The sequence below is a fragment of the Protopterus annectens genome, chromosome 2.part1 (genome assembly GCF_019279795.1).
Source record: "Protopterus annectens isolate FY-2018-M chromosome 2.part1, PAN1.0, whole genome shotgun sequence".
NCBI lineage: Eukaryota > Metazoa > Chordata > Ceratodontiformes > Protopteridae > Protopterus > Protopterus annectens.
Window position 1 is genome coordinate 206,678,131 of NC_056729.1, and position 18,889 is coordinate 206,697,019.

The 18,889-nt window shown below is 44.4% G+C and overlaps 1 protein-coding gene across 4 annotated transcripts in view; it reads left to right on the forward strand.

Moving 5' to 3' along the window:
• The window catches only part of LUC7L3 (LUC7 like 3 pre-mRNA splicing factor), an 884,970-nt gene that overhangs the window by 466,053 nt on the left and 400,028 nt on the right, over window positions 1–18,889 (forward strand). For all 4 annotated transcript variants that reach the window (XM_044062091.1, XM_044062090.1, XR_006363602.1 and 1 more), the window contains exon 9: window positions 13,195–13,363. In XM_044062091.1, coding sequence (XP_043918026.1) covers window positions 13,195–13,363 — 169 coding nt within the window. The remainder of the gene's footprint in view (window positions 1–13,194; window positions 13,364–18,889) is intronic.

The window sequence follows — 18,889 nt, forward strand, 5'->3', positions numbered from 1 at the left end:
TTTCAGAAAATCTGATCAATTGCTTATCTCTTATGTCTCCAGTTCTCTAGGTAAGGCTATTTCTAAACAAACTATTTCCAAATGGATTGCTCATGGAATAAGGTTTTGTTACTCTCATTATGGGAAACAGATTCCAGGTACTGTTAGAAGTCATTCTACTAGAGCAGCTGCCACTTCAGCAGCTTTTCTCAGAGGAGTTCCTACCAAGGACATTTTGGAAGCTGCCACTTGGAGTTCAGTGCATACTTTCTCTAAGCACTATAATCTCCCTTAGTATTCTAAGTCTAGGGCAGGCTTTGCCTCTGCTGTTTTGCAGGGTCTTCTAGCTGCCCCATCTTCTGCATAACCTCCTCCCTCATTCACAGCTTTGGGATTCTACCCTACAGTTATGACTGCAACAGTGAAACACGAAGAACATAGTACAGTTGTGTACACCTACCATAAATTTAGATGTTAGAGTGTCTTCACTGTTGCAGTCTGTGTTTCCCTCCCACCTGTCCCCTCTTATTTTTGCTTGTTTTTTTTTCCACTTTTGTGGTGTATTTGTGTTCCTTTTTAGACACCTTTTGGTTTGTTTTTGGGGGCTTCTGACATCTGGGGCAAGAAAGGCTGGAGAAGATGGCGTCGGCTGTCAGCTTTATACCTCTGCGTTCTGATGTCAGGGTACTTGCTGGTACAGCCGACGCCGGACCCAGACTTTAGAATTCTGGATGACCTCGGGCTGCCTGCTGGCAGGATCACCCTACAGTTATGACTGCAACAGTGAAGACACTCTAACATCTACATTTTATGGTAGGTGTACACAACTGTACTTTCTATTAAAAGCCAGAGCAGACAGACCAAAGATGATTCTCATTGCTCCAGACTGGCCAAGGCAACACTGGTACCCACTCCTGAGGAGCCTGACGCATTCCCCACCATGGATCCTGCCTCTGCCTCTTCTACTGACTCAGCACAACTTCAAAACTCTTCACAGTCAGCTGAAAACACTCAATCTAGCCTCATGGAGGATTCCTTAAATTCACAACAGACCCTACTCTCCAAGGAGGTGCAGGATGTCATTTTGGAGGCCAGAAGGCCTTCTACTAGAAAAGCCTACTCCGCAAAATGGAAACGGTTTTGTGCCTGGAATCAGAAAAAGGGTCAGAATCTTGGAATACTGAATTTACCTCAAATATTACAGTACCTAGCTGAGATGCTAAGCTGTGGACTTTCATTCTCCTCCATCAAAATCCATGCCTCAGCCATTTCTGCAGAATACAACACTGATCCTCCTTTATTCTCTCACCCTCTCAAGACAGTTCCTCAGAGGGGCTAAGAATATAAAACCCCCAAGGAAGCAACCAGTTACCTGCTTGGGACCTCAATTTCATTCTAGAAAAACTGACCCTGCCTCCTTTTGAGCCATCTGCTTCAACAGAACTGCAATATTTGTCATGGAAAACAGCCTTCCTTCTGGCTATCACCTCAGCACGCAGGGTTTCGGAACTACAAGCCCTCATGGCTGTGCAGCCTTTCATCATTTTCCATCAGGACAGAGTTTCCTTACGAACCAACCCTTCCTTTATGCCAAAGGTAGTATCCAGGGTAGCCTTGAATCAGGCTATCCACTTAACTACCTTTTACCCTAATCCACAAAACAAAGGGGAGAGACTACTACATTCCTTGGACATTCACAGACAGCTCCGTTATTTGGACAGAACAAAGCCTTTCAGAAAATCAGAGCAACTCTGTGTCCTATGCTACAGGTGCTCAAGGGAAGCCTATTTCCAAACAGACAATCTCAAAATGGATAGCCCACTGCATACGCTTTTGTTACTCTTTTTTTCATTCTAAAACTGTACCTATCTCACTCCACAAGGGCCACAGCTACCTCTGCAGCTTTCCTCAGGGGGGTTCCTACCAAAGATATTTTGGAAGCAGCCACTTGGAGTTCTGTACATACTTTCTCTAAGCACTATCACCTACCATTATACTCCAAATCTAGAGCGGCCTTTGCCACTGCAGTCTTGCAGGGCATCCTGGCTCCTCCTAGTTCCACTTAGTGCCTACCACCCCTTTTTTTAGCTTTGGGATTCTACCCATCTGTTATGACTGCAGCTGTATGCACGATGAACATAGTACAGTTTTCTACCTACCATAAATGTAGATGTTGGAGTGCTAATACAGCCGCAGTCCAGGTTTCCCTCCCTCCTTCCCCTCTTGGGACAGGCCTAAAGGCGAACACCTCCTCAATACAACCTGATTGGGGTATTCTTTTATGGTGTATTTGCTTGCAACTACTGTTTTTTGATTATATTGCATTGCATTATTACATTTATGTGTTGCCTTCCTTCTGGGGGCACCTGACATCTGGGGCAAGAAAAACTGAAGAAAATTGTGTTGGCTGGTTCTTTTATACCCCTGTCGCACTGACGTCCGGGAAGAAGTGACGACATCCGACGCCGGACCTAGACTTTGGAATTCGTCCGACCGAGGATCCGCCTGACGACAGGAAAACCCATCTGTTATGACTGCAGCTGTGTTTGCACTCTAACATCTACATTTATGGTAGGTACAACACTGTACTTTTAGACTTCTGGCATTGAGTAGCATTACTCTTAGTTTCTTATCCCTTGTGATACCTATGGAGGTGGGTTTGTCTTTTGAGCCTTGCCTAAAAAAGGCACTATGGGGGTGGCAAGAGCCTTTGCCAATATCCGAAAGCCCAGGGGTGACCGCTGTAAGCCGTCCCTAGCGAAGCATCGTGGCATGTCGAGCATGTCATCCCAGGCTGACAGGCATCACCCATTGAAGGCGAATAGCTGAGGTACCAGGACAGACTGAATAAAATGGATTAATGCCACTTCTGTGTTCTTTCTCTGAGTGTTTCGTGGTGTATTCTGAAGATTTTGTGGTTTGGCTTCTTGAGTTTTTTTTGTGAGGCATTGGATCACCTTTGAATGACACCAATACTTAAGCCAGTTGTTGAAATTGATCATCTTGTCTTCATATTGTGGCATCATTCTTGGGGAGGGTAAGATGCTACTCAAGGTCAGGGTCATACCGGCCTGGGCTACATGCTCAGAGAGCTCCTCTGTCTCTTTTCATGTAGTCCAGGGAGGTACGTCTCTGGTCATTCACACCAGTATGGACAATGACAGAGTCCTATTTGTACTTGCCTTGGAGTGACCGGAGTGCTTGTGTTATGTGGCGGATCCTAGCGCCCGACAGGCAGCTCACCATGACCTTCTTGTTCAGCCTGGTGAGCGGGACGTCTGTGTGCCTGACGATAGTCTCCTACTACAAGTGTATCAGGTGTGTGTAGCCTTAAGGGCTGTGACTGTTCGGCACACTGGCTTTATGAGCTATGTGTTGCACGTGTTTTGTTTTGGAGTAGTGGTTGCTTGGGTGTCTGCTTTGGAGGTCTCTGTTGCTTAGGCAGATTTTTATTTAGAGCCTCTGAGTATGTTTTTATTTTATGTGTGTGTTTGGTTTGCTGTCGTGGTAGGTCTATGTGAGACTGGAATTGTAGTGAGTGTGGTTCCAGTCTCCTCCTGACTGGTTATGCCAGTACTGAGTTGAGAGAGCTTAAGCTTCCAGTTTGGCTATATGGTTGCATCTCTCACATGTATTGGAATTTGTTGGGAGGAGGAGAGGGTTGTCTGTGTACATGAGGCAGTTGTAACATTGCCTCAAGATTCCCAGATTCACCAGCTGGACTGGAGAGGAGATTGACAGCTGACCTTTGGACATGCTAGAATAGTATTGGGAATTCCTTTATAATTGAAAAAAGGGCCAATGGGGAAGAAGGTGCTCAAGGGGAGTTTGTGAGGATGTAGTGTTTTTAATTTTTTAGTGCTGACTTATATAATTGCTTTAGTGAGAAGTGACGGCCTTTAGAGTAGGAATAGGGTGTTTATTATGAGAACTAGATCAGTTCTAAGGGAAAAAGTGATGAGAAGACTTTGTGGAGCCGAGAATGGTTTAAACCCAATTAAGCGGCGTTGCCCGATGCTGCGCTATGCGCAAAATCGCACAAAGCCACGCTAAAGTGGGTTTTATACAGGGGGACTTGAAAGAGCTAGAAATTGGCCCAAAACAGCCAGTAGACTTAACAGATTCTTGTGCTGGGAACACTCCTCCAGGGATAGATAGGCTGCTCTAAGCTCCCCACTGCCACTGGTGAACAAAGAAGCCTCCCTTTATCCAAGAAAAGAAATAGGCAACACAGGAACTTTCCAAAAGTCCAGAATACAGCAAAGCCTGTATTTGAACTACTCTAGGCCGGGAAAGACTGGGAAAAGAGGATAATTTTTTTTTTCTTTTTCACAACAAACAGCAGGAAAATGCAATAAATATGTAACACAGGCTAGCGCACTTGAGTGTGTAGCCTTCAGGCTCAATTCCTGCCAGGAAAACAAAATACTCTGGCAGACGATTTAAGCAGAAACCTTATGGATCCTCACGAGTGGAAACTAGATCCACAAGTCTTCAGCATGATGATAAAGAAATGGGGGAGCTTGGACATAGATCTGTTTGCCTCTCCTCAAAATTATCAATTGAAAAGATTCTGCACAAGGACTTATGATAGACAAGCATGGAATGTGGACGCCCTATCCTTCCGTTGGAAAAACCTATGTGGACGCCCTATCCTTCCGTTGGAAAAACCTATGTGGACGCCCTATCCTTCCGTTGGAAAAACCTATCAGTTTACACCTTTCCTCCTCTGCCTCTTCTTCCCAGGGTCCTACTAAAAGTCAGACGAGAAACCAAAGATGATGCTAATTGCCCCGGACTGGCCCCACCAATACTGGTACCAAATCCTAAGGAACTTGTCTCAATACCCAGATTGGACTTTACCTCAAAGACCTCAACTACTGTCCCAGCAAAACGATCAGATCCTGCACAATCAACTCCAGACACAACCTGGCAGCATGGCTGATCATGTAGTTATACAAACAACACCTCTCAGTAAAGCTGTGATGGATGTCATTTTGGAAGCCAGAAGGCCTAGTACTAGAAAATCTTATGCTGATAAATGGAAGAGATTCTGTGCTTGGAGTCAAGCACAAGGGACTGATACTGCAGAACCAAATATTCCTCAAATATTACAATACTTGACTGAGATGGTTGACAAAGGCCCATCTTTCTCATCAAATAAAATCGATGCCTCTGCCATTTCGGCTCATTACAATACAGAGCCACCAATCTTTTCTCATCCTTTACTAAAGCAGTATCTTAGAGGAGCCAAACATTTAAGACCTCCTGGAAGATCACCAGTACCTGCATGGGACCTCAATTATGTGTTGGAAAAGCTCACCCTGCCTCCATTTGAACCAGCTGCTACTGCTGATATAAAGTTCTTATGGAAAACAGCTCTGCTACTAGCAATTACTTCAGCAAGAAGAGTTTCAGAGCTACAGGCCCTCATGGCTGTAGAGTCTTTTCATATTTTACCCAGACAGGGTGTCTTTGAGGACAAATCCTTCATTTATGCTTAAGGTGGTTTCCAGTGTGGCTCTTAACCAAACTATTCATCTGCCAACCTTTTATCCAAATCCACAGAACAAGAGAGAGAATTCTGCATTCCTTGGACGTACACAGACAGCTACGATTCTGATTGAGCAGGACTAAAGCTCTAAGAAAAACTGCGCAATTACTAGTTACATACGTTGCAAAATCAGAAGGAAAGGCTATTTCAAAGCAGACTATTTCAAATTGGTAAGCCACTGCATTCATTTCTGCTACTTACACCATGGCAAACCTGTGCCCAAAGGCATTGAGTCTCATTCCACCAGAGCTGCAGCTACTTCAGCAGCCGTTCTCGGAGTACCAACCAAAGACGTTCTAGAGGCTGCTACTTGGAGTTCGGTTCACACCTTTACAAAGTGTTATTATTTGCCTCTCTTCTCTTAAGTCCAGGGCAGGCTTTGCCACTGCAGTTCTGCAGAGCCTTATAGCTGCACCTAATGCTGTTTAGCTCCAGCCTCCCATCCATAGCTTTGGGATTCTACCCAAATGTAATGACTGCAACAATGAAACACGAAGAACATAGTACAGTTGTGTACACTTACCATAAATGTAGATGTTCGAGTTTATTCACTGTTGGCAGTCGAGGTTACCCGCCCGCCTTCCCCCCTTTCATTCTGGAGTTTCTTTCCTTCTCTATCTTCTACAACCTATGTGGTGTATTTGATTGTAGATGAAGGTAAAGTTTATATTGATGCATGTGTATATATAGTTTTTATATATGTATTTGCTACCTTTTTGGGGGCACCTGACGTCTGGGGCAAGAAAAACTAAAGAAAATGGCATCAGCTGCTTGTTTTATACCCCTGACTACCTGACATCTTGGAAGAGGAGACTGCAACCGATGCATGACCCAAGACTTTGGAATTCAGGCCGACTGAGGGCAACCTGCCAGCAGATTACCCAAATGCAATGACTGCAACAGTGAATACACTAACATCTACTTTCTATGGTAAGTGTACACAACTGTACTTTCTATGGTAAGTGTACACAACTGTACTTTCTATGGTGCTCAGGAATGTCCTTCCATGAGAGCCTCCCAGGAATAGAGGTTGCTAGGGACTGTCCCACACGTAAGGAATGAACGAGGATTAACAATATCTGATAAAGAAGTTTCCTTACCATAACGTTCCATCTGTATTGTTGTTCCTCGTTCAGTCATTACGACCCTCCCTCCTTCCCCCTCCTGTGACTTCTAGTGGATCTCACCACCCGGTTCTTTGGTCATTTGACCAGAGGTATCCTCTACCTTTTGAATTGCAAACTCAATCTGAGGTAACAGGGAGGGAGGGATTCTGGGTAAGAGTTTTAGCCTGAGAGTTTGTAGCTGACGCAAGCTTGGAAGATGGCTGTCTCAGTTCCGAGTTCGGAACTGATACCCACACGTAATGACTGAACGAGGATCAACAACACAGATGAAATGTTATGGTAAGGCATTTTCTCTCAAGTCAACTACGACAAAGACTTGTGCTAGCAAATGGAAAAGATTTCATACTGGGCAGAATCTAGAAACTTAAACCCCTTTTCACCCCAGTCCATCAAATTCTAGAATTTCTAGCAGAGCTTTTTCAGTCTGCTGCGACTGCTGCCACCGTCAAGGTACAACTGGCTGCCATATCTAATTTTTATATTGTAATTCTTAATTCTAGCATAATGTCTCATAAGCTCTGCAAAGCCTTCATGAGAGGAACATCTCTTCTTTAGACCCCCAGTGAAGGATTCACCTCCTCCTTGGTATCTCCGTTTAGTTTTGACTTCTTTAATTCTGTCCCCTTTGAACCAGCAGCATCATGTCCCTTAAAATTTCTTTCTTGGAAAACACTTTTTCTGGTTGCTATTACCTCAGCTAGACGTGTTTCAGAACTCCAAGCACTCTGTGTTCGTCCTCCGTATATGGTGTTTCACAAAGATAGTTTCTCTAAGAACCAACCCGTCCTTCATACCACAAGTCTGTTCAGAAAACAATTAAAATCAATCCATTGATCTCCCATTCTTCTTTCCCAATCATAGCAACAAGGCAGAATACAGTCTTCACCAACTGGATGTGCATATACAATTACGGTTTTATCTCCATAGGACTAAAGAGCTAAAGTCAGACCAGTTATTTCTCTCCTATGCTCACAATAAGCAAGGCCTTCCAGTTTCTAAGGTGACCTTATCCAAATGGTTATCTGACACCATTGCCTTTATTTATCATTTAAGGCATAAAGATCTACCATCAAAACCAAAAGGTCATTCTACTAGAGCATTAGTCACTTCTGTAGCCTTTCAGTCTAAACTGCCCATAGACTCAATTTGTGCAGCTGCCACTTGGGCAAACCCTCATACCTTTATCTCTCATTACAAAGTGGATGTGGTCTCCCGGAGCAGAGCTTCCTTTGGTTCCACTGTTCTGAAGAATCTGTTCCAATGAGCCACTCCGGGTCTCTAGGTGCTAGGGACGCTGCCCCAAACAGCAAGAACGAAGGCGAGATGGGACAACTTGACATAAAGAAGTTGTGTACCTACCATACTGTTCCATGTTGGTTGTTCATTTCACCTTCCTTCTTGCATTCCCCCCTCCTCCCCCCTTTTTTGGAGGATTGAGAGGAGTTCACTATGGTTTCACTGGCTGATTTCCTTTTTCTTGGTTCACATGCCAGGTAAACTTTTGATAGTTTACTCTGATCTTTTATTTTGGTAAATCAATTTTTAGGTTACTGGTTACTTTATATGTCTAGTGTGCTATCAGAAATGAGATCTGGGTAGCTGACGCTGGGGATTCTGGGATAAGGGTTAGTCTTGAGTCAGTAAACCACTCCTGAGCTATAGAAGTAGGCTAAGTTGGAGCCGAGGATCGGCTCCGAACCCAAACAGCAAGAAGGAAGGCAAGATGAAGGACAACTAACATGAAACGTTATGGTAGGTACGCAATTTCTTTTTTTCCCCCCAAGCATGCAGATTCCACTTCCACACCTTACCAACCCCAAACGGTTGGCGAGCCTTACCCCCAAATCAGTGGGCAGAGACTCAACAGCAGGTGCTCAATCTTTTAAGTATCAGGGCTATTCAACCTGTCCCAACACAAGAAAGGGAACAAGGTTTTTACTCAAGACTTTCTGGTACCCTGAAAAGACAGCTCCTGGCGTCCTATCCTGGATCTCTCTATTCTAAACACCTTTTTGGTAATCCCAAAATTCAAAATGTTAACACTTCATCAGCTGCTTCCCATGCTAGGGAAAGATGCCTGGTTGGCAACCTTGGACTTAAAGGAAGCTTACCTGCACATTCCAATAAGGGAAGTTTGCAGGAAATGTCTACACTTCAGAGCAGAGTACATGCACTATCAATTCTCTGTATTTCCCTTTGGCTCATCTACTGCGCCCAGAGTATTCACTAAGTGCCTAGCTCCAGTCATTGCATTCTGCAGGCAAAGAAATATTCAAATATACCCATACCTGGACGATTGTCTAATTCAGGCAGAAAGCCTGGACATGCTACTAATCTGGCATTTGTAAAGAAACTGCTAACCTCACTAGGGTACACCATAAACGAAAAGAAATCTCATCTAGTACCCTGCCAAAAAATTGTATTCCTGGGAGCAAGCTTGAACACAACTTCCCAGATGGCTTACCTCACACCAGAGCAACACATTTATCTGACAGCCTATTTCAAACTACTGGCCACAAAGACCCAGCTATCTGCAAGGAAAATCCTGCAAAACCTGGGGTTCATGGCCTCTTGCATCCTTCTAATTCCATATGCAAGACTGCATATGAGGAAATTACAATGGTATCTAAAAAGCCTATGGTGTCAACATTCTCAGGATCTGGAATCAATGATTCTTATCATTCTTTGTATAAAGACAAGAGTTCCTGTGGTGGGCAGAGGCCTTCTACCACAACAAGGGACTGCCATTCACTCTACCCCCTGCCACCCAAGCCCTAACAGATGCATCAGACAAAGCATGGGGGGCTCATTTGGCAGGGCAGTGCATTCAGGACAAATGGAATCAGAGTCAAATGCACCTGCATATCAATCAAAAAGAAATGTTAGCTGTACAGAATTCTCAGACAGCCTTCAAGGACCACATTCTTCGAGTACAATTATTGGTAAAGACAAACAACACCGCTGTTATGTGGTACATAAGCAGGTGGGAGCCCACTCGTAGCCCCTCTGCAGACTAGCCATGGCTCTGTGGAACACAGCCTTGAGCTAACAAGTGCACCTACAAGCTCAATACCTGCCAGGCAAGCTAAATTCACTGGCAGACTACCTAAGCAGAAATCTCATGGATCTCCGGGTTGGGAGGGTGGCCTAATGGTTAAGGTGTTTACCTTACAAACACAAAGTGCAGGGTTTGAGTATCGCAAGGGATAATTGGCTAGGCTTAAAATGGCTCACAAGGGCAGTTAGCCCAGTACTAATCTATTAACTTATCTATTAACCTATCTACACGAGTAGAAACTGGAACCAAAGATATTTAACATTTTCAGAGACAAATAGGGGAACCCAGAGATAGACCTGTTTTCCTCCCCTCAGAACTACCAATTGGATATATTTTGCACAAGGCCTCCCCACAGACTAGCTTGGAAAGTGGATGCCCTGTCCTTCACTTGGGAAAGTCTCTCAGTTTATGCCTTTCCTCCTCTGCCTCTCGTTTTGAAAGTTCTGCTAAAGATCAAACAGGACAAACCAAGGGCAATACTGATTGCACCAGACTGGTCACGCCAGCACTGGTACCCCCTCTTGCGCAGTATGTCACTGCTGGAACCATGGCACCTGCCTCAGACTCTTTCCCTGCTGTCCCAGCAGGAGGGCCAGATTCTGCACTCCCAGCTTCAAATCCTGAACCTTACAGCCTGGCTAATTACCTGAGCTCTTCAATAGCATCCCTCAGTAAGCAGGTGCTAGATGTCATTCTGGAGGCAAGGAGGCCTAGTACTAGAAAATCCTTTGCTGAAAAGTGGAAAAGATACTGTTCCTGGAGCCAGACTCTGAGGATGGACACAACAGTGCCCAGCTTACTGCATTTTTTTCAATACTTAGAGATGCTCCACAAGGACCTTTCCTTCTCATCAATTAAAATTCATGCCTCAGCCAATTCAGCACATAATACTGAACCACCTCTCTTCTCTCACCCCCTGCTGAAACAATTCCTCAGATGGGCCAAAAATTTAAGACCACCCAGGAGAGACACTACTCCAGCCTGGGACCTTAACTTTTTGTATTGGAAAAGCTCACTCTACCTCCTCTTGAGCCAGCTGCAACTGCTGAGTTGAAGTTCCTTTCTTGAAAACAGCCTTCCTTCTAGCCATCACTTCAGCAAGAAGAGTCTGAATTACAGGCCCTCATGGCAGTGGAGCCCTTCATCATCTTCCATGCAGACAGGGTGTCCCTAAGGACTAATCCTTCCTTTATGCCCAAGGTGGTATCAAGTGTGGTCCTTAATCAGTCCTTTCATTTGCCACCCTTCTTTTCTAATCCACAGAACAAAGAACCCATACTGCACTCTTTGGACGTGCACAGACAACTTAGATTTTATTTGGACAGGACTAAGCCTCTCAGAAAAACTGAACAGCTGCTGGTTGCCTTTGCTGCAGGGTAAGAGGGGAAGGCCATTTTAAAACAAACCATTTCTAAGTGGATAGGCCATTGCATTAATTTCTGCTACAAGCACCATGGAAAACCTACCCAACAGGGGATAAGATCACATTCCACCAGGTCTGCATCTACCTCTACAGCCTTTCTCAGAGGTGTCCCTGCCAGGGACATCCTAGAAGCTGCTACCTGTAGCTCTGTACATATCTTCAACAAGCATTACCACTTGCCTATTTTTTTCTAAATCCAGAGCTGGTTTTGGCACTGCAGTCTTGCAGGGCTTAATAGCTCGTCCTAATGCTCTACTGCCTTCTCCCTTCCTTAGCTTTGGGAATCTACCCAAATGTAATGACCAACAGTGAAACACTAAGAACATAGTACAGTTGTGTACACTTGCCATAAATGTAGATGTTAGTGTATTCACAGTTGCAGTCTTGGTTACCCTCCCTCCACCCCCTTGACTTCTCTTGGCTATAACTTTCTTTTTGATTAGTGTGTTTTCAGCTTTCTGGTGTATTTGCTTTTTGTTGGAGGTTTAACCTTGTATATAATTGCTTCCCGTTATGGGGGCACCTGACATCTGGGGCAAGAAAAACTGATGTAATGGCGTCGGCTGCATGCTTTTTATCCCTGACGACCTGCCATCATGGAAGAAGAGACCGCATCCGACGCAGTACCAAAGACTTTCATATTCAAGCCGGCTGAGTGCTACCTGCAGGCAGATAACCCAAATGTAATGACTTTGACAGTGAATACACTCTAACATACACATTTATGGTAAGTGTACACAGCTGTACTTTGAGGTTTGTGCATGCAGACATTACATTTAAGGTACCTAGTTTATGGCACTGCGATTGACGTCCCATGCACCAACAACTAGGCTTAGGCTTTTGTATAGGAACAGACGTCCGGGTCACCTGAGGTGGAGAATCCCACAGTAAGAATACTGTAACATGGAAGGAAGGACGTCTATGGTTATTGTAAGATTTTATACAACTATTCTTTTCTAAAGCTAAAAGTGGTCATAAATTCTATTAATCTGTGCCTGCTCCTTCCTGTCTAGCATTATAGAAAATACAGATGTTTTGGGGTATGGTTAGAGGGAGAAACCATTATTGTAAGAGAAAGTGGTGGTCCTGCGGTAGCATTGTCGCCTCATAGCAAGACGTGGTCCCGTTCGATTCTCAGCTAGAGCATCTTCTGTGTGGAGGCATACGTGAATGGGGCGTGCCTTCGTTGAAGGTTGTGCGTCAGGGCTGGTAACCTGGTACGTAAAAATCCACTACCAATCATTAGCGGACCGGAGTTCTGCTGTGGCGACCCCTAACCGGGAAAAGCCGCAAGACGCAAACAAGTTTTATCAAGATGTGTGTTGAAGTACAGGCAAACGGCTTTAGAGGAGTTAGAGGTTGCAGATTTTTGGGACTGTGTGTGCTGTTTTCTGTATAGTTTCATTGTTTGTACGATAAGTTATGCTGCTGGTTCCTGATTGATATGAATTGACCATCAAGATCTTCAGATTTCTTCCAAAGATGGTGGTTTGGGTTTATAGCAGACTCCATGTAGTTGAGGAATAAAGTTTAAGCTTAAAGTTTTGAGGGCAAACTAGATGGTAGTTGTGATCTGATCAATGGAAGGAGCTGTCCAGGTTTTTGGTTTAAGTAAGCGGCAGATGTCCTCTTGCCCATCTTGTGGGTGTGGCAGTCAGGTTTTATCATTGCTGACATGCCCTATAGATTAGAGGATGTATAGGTTGTAGTGAAATGGCTTAGCTTGAAGGTTTTTGTTTTTTTTGCTTGTGAAACCTAATACTGGGGGAGTAATTGCCCACCAGTGCTCTACTTAGTTTCTAGCCTGGAAGACCATATGCAGTTACAGAACAGTATTTGTTGGTAGAAAGAAAACCCCTTCCATGCTGAGATGTTGGATGCTAAAACCAGGCAGGTAGGTTTGTATGAAATGGTCGGTAGAGTGATCTTGGGGGGGGGGGGGGGTTTGGTGATGGGGGGGGGGACATCGTTTTTTACACGTGGGTTAGTTGTGAATTATTACGTTTTTATTTTGTTGCACTACTAATTCATGTTTTTCTGGTTCTTTTATTAGAAGTAAAGATCCTCGTCGGAGCAGAAGTAGGGATAGAACAGAAAGATCTGAAAGAAAACACAGATCTCGCAGCAGGGAGCGGAAAAGATCAAGAAGCAAGGACAAAAAACACACAAGCACAGAAGCAGAAGTCGGGAGAAAGACCAAGACAGAAAATCTAAAGATAAAGGTTTGTTTTAATTAAGCTAATAAAATTCTCAAGTTTAGGATAGAATGTGGTAGGAGACTCAAAAATTGTGTATTATAAGGATAGTTGTGTTGATTTTATTGCTGAGCATAAGTGATGGTCATATGTATCTATTTACTCATTGTAGACCATTTACAGATTTTGAAACTGGGTAGTTTTATATTCAGTTTACACAGAACGTCATTTTCTGGTAGTTCAACCTAATGGTTTTCTTTTTCTGTAGAAAAGTAGAATGCATTTCTGTCCTCATTAAAACTTGAGAGTTGTGAAACAGAGCAGCATGGTATTTAGGGATGTTTGGCTTCTATAGGTGCTTGTGTATAGGTTGACCGTGATACAGTGTGTGTGTATGGGTTGACCAGGATACAGTGTGTGTAAAGGATTTGAACAGGGGTACACCCCAGAATGTGGCAATGTATAATCCTGAAGACTTCTGCTGAACCACAGAGTACCTTATTTGGCAGCTTGTTAGAAACTTATGTTGTCTGCAGCAAAAGAAATGAAGGTAGTAGCTCTCACTTAAAAGTTTGGTTTGTTTAATTCATCTTTGTAAGCAGTTGGCTGGTGGCGGCATGTTGGTGATTTTGGTACTCCTCTGTGGAAGCATAGACTATATTTGGACTTGAGGGAAATTACACTCTTGTCTCCTAGAAACTGCAAAAGCAGTGTGTGAATGGGAGTCCAGAGTACCATCTAGGTAAGAAACTTTTTTGTTTTGTTTTTTTGTTAAGCAAGTAAGAAACTTGAGTGGTTAAAATTGGTAGCTTTTACTTTGGTATTAGTGTTTGCATACATCATTTGAGTAGTGTGGAGTCTAAATTTAGGTATTCTGGGTTTTGTCTTGCAAAACTGTGTGGCTTAGGGAAGAGGTTTTAAATATTGCAAATCTATAATCTGCTTCTGGACTATTAAGCTTGCATGAGATGAAGATTGGAGTATTTTAGTAAAAATGTGGGCTGTCAGATGCCCAGTTGTGCTACATAGTAGGTAGAAAGGGTAATGAGAAGAAGCCAGGTAATGTAGTTGGAAAGTTTTTTGTTAATTAAGAAGGTTCATGTGGTACTCAAATCTGAGAAGAGCAATGTGCAGCAAGTAGTTTGTGGCATTGTACTAATAATAATTCTTTTCAGGGGGTCTTCCTTTTTCCAAATTTAAAGTGGTTATAGACCCCCTGCCCCCATTTTCTTTTCCCTTTTGTTGCACTATAGGTTCATAGGTAGGTACTAGGCTATCTGCCCAAATGCATTTATAAGCCTAGCCAGAATGTGTTGGCTTTCGCCGCCCCCTTAGATTAGTTCCCTAAGCCTATATGTCACCTTCTCAGTATTTATCCATTTTGTATTTAGAAATGTTTTTATTAAGCTTGCATGTCTGTATGAAACAAATGTTTGAAAATCAAAAGCGTGAGCAGGAAACAAAGATGTTTATCATATTGATCACTTCTGCAGTAGCATTAGCTTTGTGGTTTGTATCCTGCATAGGCTACAACAGCCTACCAGCTTCCAAAGCTTCGGGGCACTGTGCCCAAACTCAGGTCAGTTCGAACCAGGCTTATTAAAAAGACCGGTTTGTGCACCAAGGCTTTCATAGCTTTCTTGCTGCTGAGGAGTACAATTCCTCTGAGGCTTTTGAGGATAGACTGCTTGTGTTCTTTCTTTGTTGGGCAGATAAGTTCCCTTTGGACAAAGAACTATGTTAAAAATGTTTTATTACTTTCCTATTCAGGAAATTTATTTTAAAGCTGGGAGCTTGATATAATGGATGGTCATGAGACTGCATTCTAATTTTAAATGAGCACTCAAGTTTTTCCTGTCATTTTAAAGGTTGCTTAAAGTAATGGAAAGCATTTTTTCTGTAGAGAAATTACTTTTTTGGAGTTAAAGTGCTTGAAGTGCTTTTTAATGTTTTTTTATGTGAGAAAGTGACGTTTGTGAAACAAAAGTTTTACTGGCTTTTGATGCTTGTTTTCCCAGGGAAAGGCACCAGTTTCGGCTTGACCATAGAACAAATTGCCAGTCCCACAGTCCATCTTTCTTCCAGCCACAAAAAGAAAGTTAAACAGCCTTTGCAACCACAGCAGGCTATTAGTTTCCCTCAGCCTTGAGTGGGTTGCTCTGCTGTGGGCAAGGGAGAGCCACTCTTGTTGGTTCAGGGAGAAAGAGCAGGGAAACCTTCTGTTTTGTCAGAATGTTGTGCCCATCCCAGGGGAAGCTGTTGCTGTCACCATTAATAACCCTGTTGGTCCTGTTTTTCTGATCAAAAATAGAAAACTGAACTTGTATCTATTCCTCAAATGTCCTTAGAAAGGAGTAGTTTTAGGTTTGGGTCAGGTTTTTATTCAGGTTATTGAATCTTTTTATAAAGTAGTTTCTGGTTAAAAAAAAAAAAAAAAAAGTGGGATATTGCTCTTCCTGAAGAGATTCAAGATTCTAAGCGGAAAATGAGTAGGCCGATGCAGAATTTTTTCTTCAACTTTCTTCAGAACCTGAGAAGAGCTCAAGTTTCTGATTCTCTTTGGGGATCTGTCTGAGACTGGTTCCAGAATGTGGCAGTGTTTTTATATGGAGAACACTTGAGGTTTCTCACTCTCTCAGAAAATGCTTTGAGCTGAACCTTTAGCCATTCCCTCCAGTTCAGTCAACTTTGGAGAAGTGTGTATATTGCTTGGGCTCTGCTCACCTAGATATAGAATGTGAGGTATGTGCAGGTTTCAGCCACTGTGCTCTGGCCAAATGCTGCGGTAAGTTGGGTTTAAAGGTTCTTTTGCCATCACCCTCTTAAGCTTCTGCTGGAGCTCCCCCTTCCATAAAGTCTCCTGAGAAGACCAAAGTGGATTTATCGATCCCCTGATCATTCTTCTACTGTTTCAAGTTCAACTACACCTGAAAAAGTTTCAAACCATGAGATTTGTCAAAGCTCAAGTCTCTGGCTCACAGCTCCTTTCCCCTGGAGCCAATTTCTTCTTGGATCCATTCACCCTTCGTCTAGTAGACTCCAGGCCACCACCTACTTTGTGTCTCAGGTCATCTAGGAGCCTAACTAAAGCTGACATGAACAGGGTGTTGAAATTTCTTTGGGTCAAGATTCAGTTGGGAGTTGTACTGGCCCTCTCCCATTGGACCCATGAGATTGCCGTTACCTGCTACCCAGCTGCTGACTCCTTACTCATAATTCAGCGTTCGATTACAGACCTATCAGACCTGAAAATCCAGAGTCTGTCTACGACCTGAAGGCTTGGCTGCCTTTGACTCCAATATATCTGATCCGTTTGGCTCCAGCAAGGGTTCAGATTTCAGATCCAAAGCGTTTGTGCTGGATTTGGGGGGGAGGTAGGGTTTACTAATGCCCTCGTAGCATTAGTGCTGGACAGCTCAGGACTGACTTCTGCCTCAAGGCAGTCACAGTGATGCTGTAAGCTGTCCTGGGCAGTTTTCTCTGCTGTTGGTTCTCCTATGTCTTCGGCCTTCGAGGTAGTAGGGAGAGCTTACTCCACCTGCTCTACCTGTGTGGATAAGACATGCTTTTACCCCCCGCCCCTTTCACAGCAGTCTGCTGTGTTTTCATCCTCTCTGGAACATCCCACCGGGGATCCCCTTAGTTGTATATTCAAGAAGTCATTTAGATTCTCTATTCTCTACAGGAATCCCTGACTTCGAATGGGGGGAAGCGCCTCCCAGGTCACCCCTTGAGGACATCTCCTTCAGTGGAATACTCAAGCTTTTGAGACAGGCTGTTGGTCTTCTTATCCCACTTTTCAAGAGTAGTCTGTTTCTTGAGGCTTTTGGAGCTGGCTCAGCTATGCCCTGGGTAATTGCCCATGAAAAAAGATGGTTGACTTCCTCTCCCACAGTCATGAAAGGATCCATATGTCATGGAGCCAATCCCCAAAAGACCTGAGGATTTACCTGGTTTCACCTAAGGATTGGGCCCACTAGGTCACGAGTCACCCACTAGTTGCTATGGTGGTAGTAGTGGCCACCAAAAAAGAATTTGTGGAGCAAAGCTCTACTGTCCATCCCGACAATAGTCAAGGCCATTGTACAGGTTTAGGAAAAGCATGTATGAGCCAGCGAACTTTGCCCTCGTGGGTGTCTTTGTGGGGAATCTGGCGACCACAGTTGCACTTGCTTTTACTGGATATTAACAGACTATAGTAATTACTAAAGGATTGAAGAAAATCCCCAACGGGGTACTTATCTTAATTCGAAACTGATCCGACGTCCACGAGTAGCAGAAAGACCTGGCGTATGGCTGGCAGCTGAAAGGATGTCCTTCAAGAATGCAACTACAGTCATAACATATGGGTTGTCCTGCCTCAGGCAGCCCTCGGTCGGCCGAATTCCAAAGTCTGGGTCCGGCGTCGGCTGGTGTCGCCTCCTCTCCGACGTCACCACGGCTGGAGTATGAAGGCATCGGCCGACGCCATCATCAGTCTTTCTTGCCGCGCGGTGCCCGAAGCAGAAGCAGTTCGCAAGTGCCGGTCGGTCAGCTCCTGTGTTTTCAGTACCGAAGTCATCTAAAAGATAAGTACCCCGTTGGGGAACATTTATTCTTGCCTCAGCCGATGTCAGAATAAATTGAGAAAGTTAATAATTGTTTGTCTTGTGGTAAACAAATACCTCATAAGGACTTCCATTCTCTCTGCCTTCCTTGCCTGGGCCCAGACCACAACGTCTCTGCCTGTGCTTGCTTTAATAAGCGCACTCTCAGGCACCGGGCAGAATTCGCCGAGGACTTTTTCGGTGAATCTTTTGCGTATATCATGCCGTCGGATCAACCGACTACCCAATCTGCTAAAAAACGCAAGGACCGGGACCGACATCCTCGGCCCGCGTCCACTACCGATGCTACTCCCAAACCCTCTGCTAGTGCTCCGGTCCCTTCGGAAGTGGTAAATCTACCGCTCCAGGCCGACGACACAGCGTTAACACGACCTTCGGTCTCTGAGATCTCTCTGGTGCCGGTTGTTGATTTTCCTCCAGAAACCGAAGTTCTGGATCTACCCGACACCATTTCTGTGGACAAGGTTACGCCTGCACGTGGGGCTGCTAGGCCTCCTGTATCCATGTCCATCAAGGCCTTTGCACGTGCTAAGGCCGCCAGTCAGGCAAAGGCCCATCCTAGACCTACTGCCCAGGCCCCTTCTGATAAGCAGATCATGTCTTTGGCTGCTGATCTTATTTCCCTTATCAGGGGGTCTCAGCCTCATCCGGAAAGGGGGTCTCAGCCACCTGCAGAGAAAAGGCCCAGAACTGAGCAGGCGGACGACCTCTCTTCGGATGAAGCCTCTGGGGATTCTGAACATTCTGATACCAAAGAAGAATCCTTCCAGGCCTACGAGGACTCTGATGCTGAGGAATCAATTCCCTCTGCCTCCCCTCCAGAGGATTTCTCATTTGGTGAAGTCCTGCATTCCATGAGGGAACATTTTCAATGGCAGGGTCAGGAATTCTCTGACTCCAGGAAAAGGCTTCGTACCTTCCTCAAGCTTCCCCAGCACAGGCCTTT